The 3,831-nt window shown below is 37.4% G+C and overlaps 1 protein-coding gene across 1 annotated transcript; it reads right to left on the bottom strand.

Annotated features, from left to right (window-relative positions):
* Positions 1 to 232: 232 nt before the first annotated feature.
* Positions 233 to 1,432, bottom strand: LOC144648286 (beta-1,3-galactosyltransferase 5-like). Its single transcript, XM_078507898.1, has one exon. The coding sequence runs from the start codon at positions 1,322 to 1,324 to the stop codon at positions 233 to 235; it is 1,092 nt and encodes a 363-aa protein (XP_078364024.1). The 5' UTR covers positions 1,325 to 1,432.
* Positions 1,433 to 3,831: the final 2,399 nt, after the last annotated feature.

Below are 3,831 nucleotides of genomic sequence, written 5' to 3'. Positions count from 1 at the left end.
CGGTGCCATTTTAGTTCCCATTGCTGTGCCGTTTATTTGACTGTAGTGTTGATTGTTGAAAGAAGAAGAATTGTTTGTAAGAATCATACGAATAATCTAGACCCCATCTAGACCCTTTTTAAAAATTCGTCACAACCTCTGACAATCAATTATGGTGGTTTAAGGGAGCATCGCCAAAGAGGGACATGACTTACGTTTTGTTTTAACAACCAAACAAGACACGATTTCGTGGTTATTTAAACATCTTAGTGGCTAGGTTAAAAATCTTAACTAGGCAATCTCCGTGAGTTCCATCCCGTTCAAAGAATCCGTGCCTTACTATAGTGTTCTCCTTTGGAATGCATTGCTCTGATGGCCTTGGTGGATCCAATTCAAAACCCACATTGTGTAAAGGTTTAATTCCAGTTCTGTTCGCTAGCATGCCGACGTAGACATCGTCCAATCTAAAGTATGGCAAAAGGGAAAAAGTTTTGACTAGCGAAATTACAGAATCGTACAATAAAACATATCCAAAACCGGGACAGAAATCTGGATACCTCTCACCGCTATATTCTTCTTTAGATACTTTCCATTTACCACCCCTGAACACCTCAGCGTTTGTATAATGATTGCCCATGTAAAGAGCTTTCTTTGGTGTGGTGGGTTCACTCAAGAAAGAAAGAAGTTTTTCAGAGTTCACAAACACATCGTCGTCAGTCTTTAATAGAAACGAAAACTTGCAATACTTGGATGCCCAATCGAAGCCCATTTGTATCTTGTAGGTTTGATTCCAGTAATGTTCGAAGAAGTCACCTCGCACGAGGTCTCCATAACGTTCATCCTCCTTTAACAGTGAATTCGATTCGTCTTGATTTCGCGTTTGAGCGACAAGAAAAACAGTTGCCCATCGCGGTTTAAAGGCCCTTTCGAAGGCCCAAGTTTTGCGAATGTAATTCCTTCTCTGCAAATTGGCCGGGGCAGATGAGACAAGGATAAGAAGACTATAGTATTGTGAACAAGTTCTGTTAGTGATTAGAGTTGTTTTTAAAGGTTTCCAATTTGACGTTTGGTTGCCCTTAGTATTGCTCAGTTGTTGCACTGTTGTTGTAGCTAGTGTTGCAGCTGTTGTTGTTGTTGTTGTTGTAGCTGGTGTTGTTGTTGTTGTTGTTTGTGCCGTTGTGTTTTCCAGCTCATGTTCGCTTCCAAATCCTTTGTAGACCGGACTTGAACTTGATACATAGAATAAATGCGTCACAACGTAGAAACCCAACTGCAAGCATACAATAATCGTCAAAATGACGATGAAATACCGGAGTTTCCTAGTCCGTCGCTTCAAGATCGCCATTTTAAAATCTGTGGGCTTCCTATGGCCTGTGTAAACAAAACAAGACAAAAAAGCAAACTCTGAGTAATACAATTGGTGGGTTATTCTCTTTTTAAGGGCCACATTTACAGTATGTGTCTGCCAATAATCTGTGACAGATTAAAATGATGCTAAAGTAAGTGTGTCTCGCTTTTATTTGGACTAGTTCCGAGCTTTGCGCTACAATTTCAATCTCTAAAGTAATGTGCCTTACTATAAGGTAGCTAAAAGAGGAATCGTTAAAATGGGCGAGACGAGAGGAAATCTGTAAGAGAGGATATCTAATTGGAAAAATCTCTATTTAGATATGAAATCAGAAATGTGTGTGAATTTCGGATTATTTTGTAATTACAAATAAGTAGCGACTCCTACATTCCCGCAAAAGTGATTCGAAAGGTAAACATAAAATTAATATTCGCATAACGTTCTCTATTCACATACTACTGATCAATGGCTGTTTAGAACAAAAACCTATCCTTTTTCTAAACCCTATCCCAGACTAAACAACTTAAAAACTATACCCTTCACAGTGGCACGTACCTATATAGGTCAAATATGGGAGTGCCCCTCCCCCCGGAGGCAATTACAGACGACAGCACGACTTCAATGTACGGGGTAAATTGAAAAAGGAAAAAAAAATACGTAGTATCTTCAACACTATTGTTAAACAAAAAAACACGAGATTTGTAAGGGAAAACGAATTAGGTATGAGCTCATAGATGGTCTTTAGGTGTCTTTAGAGCTTCTGTAATTTACAAAATGATAGCAACCAAGGGTTGATTTTACAGGTCTTTGGCTTCGCATCAGAAAAGTATTTACGGAATTAGCCAATGATATTCTTTTCCTTAAGTTACCGATAGCACTGTTAATGATTAGCAAGTTGTTATGTAATTTCCGTCTTGTGATTTAAGAGCAGTTCGAATTATGAAACAATTAGTTTATCCCGTCGCGTCGAGTAAGAGAGAGTGAGCCTTTATCCTATTTATTCAAGGACAGAATCGGAGAAAGAGGTATGATTACGCCTATTTAAAATTTATAAGTAATATTGAATCAAGTCTTTCTTGTGTGATCCGAATAGCATAGTTTCGTGTTAGGATGTGATACACGATGGATTATGTAAGTGTACGTAAAGAATTGTATTTTCAATTAGGGAAGGTTTCGCTATAATTATATTTTCAGTTTTTACGTGATTCCAAGTAATTAAACAAAGAAAGAAAGACAGAAGAGACTTGGTTTGGTTTCTCAGTTAATAGCTTTTAATTAATTTTGTACAGCCTTGATAAATTTATAGTTAGAATAAATTATTTGTAGTATTCTATTCAAAGTTTTCTAAAATAGCTCACTGCTCCTAGTTCAAACTATGCTTCAACGGTTGAGGGAAGCAACGGTTGCTTTAACTTGCTTTTTAAAAACACGGACCAAGGGGAGCAAAAAGTACATCGATGAAACTTGCATCGATGTACTTTTTGCTCTCTTTTTCAATTTGCTGAAACAGCGAATGCCCACAATTTTATTTCTTTTTTTTGCTTGGCAATTTTAACGAACCGGAAATAAACATACATACCGTAAAATTCCGGTTATAAGCCCTGGGCTTATACAACTTCATAAGGGTTTTTTGGTGGGCTTATAAGTGGAGGGGCTTATATCCGGGCGGGCTTATGGGCGGAATAAAAAAAACGTTCCGAAACGGGCCACGGGTGTGTTGATCGAAATACGTTTTTAAGTTAAAAACGCATAATAAAGAAACATTTAGCCCTGTTCAGTATTGTCATCCGGAAGAGGGGGGGGGGGGGGGCTTATATCCGTGGGGCTTATAATTGGATGTGTTTTTTGTTTCCAGGTAGTTGGGCCTATAACCGGGGGAAGCTTATAAGTGGAGGGGCTTATAACCGGAATTTTACGGTATACGCTTCGAGAATTTCGAGACCAGAGGGTCTGTTGAACTGGTTGTTATGTAAATTCTGACGCTCGAGGATTGTGTAGAGATAATGAACATCTAAGTCGTTATGTAAATTTTGACGACTGTGGAACTGCCGGGTCCAATTTTTTAAAGTGATTCACGTTTTTCGTACAGAATTTCGTCTATTCAACTAGTTGCTATTCAAATTGATGAGGGAAGCAACGGTTGCCTTGATTTGCTTTTTAAACAATCTCGTCGATATAAAGTGTTACAGAAAGGATACCTGGCTCTTAAAACAATTTTTCTTTTTTTCATTTTTTTGTCTTAATTAGCGTATTTTGTCTACTTATTATTCAACTCTCTGTGCTTTGTAAACCATTCAACTGAAGATGACAGATGCTCTGTCGAAACATGTCTTTCAAACTTAAAAAAATTGTCGTTTTTCTTATAATCTTTACGTGTCTGCTGTTCTCAAGATTATTATTATTATTATTATTATTATATTATTATTATTATTATTATTATTATTATTATTATGTTCCAACGTAATGTTTGCTTAAAGTCCTTAGGGCCGAGACCAAACCATGGT

Source organism: Oculina patagonica, chromosome 4 (assembly GCF_052425735.1).
Source record: "Oculina patagonica isolate OP01 chromosome 4, crgOcupat, whole genome shotgun sequence".
Classification (NCBI taxonomy): domain Eukaryota; kingdom Metazoa; phylum Cnidaria; class Anthozoa; order Scleractinia; family Oculinidae; genus Oculina; species Oculina patagonica.
This window is presented reverse-complemented; position numbering and strand designations above follow the sequence as displayed.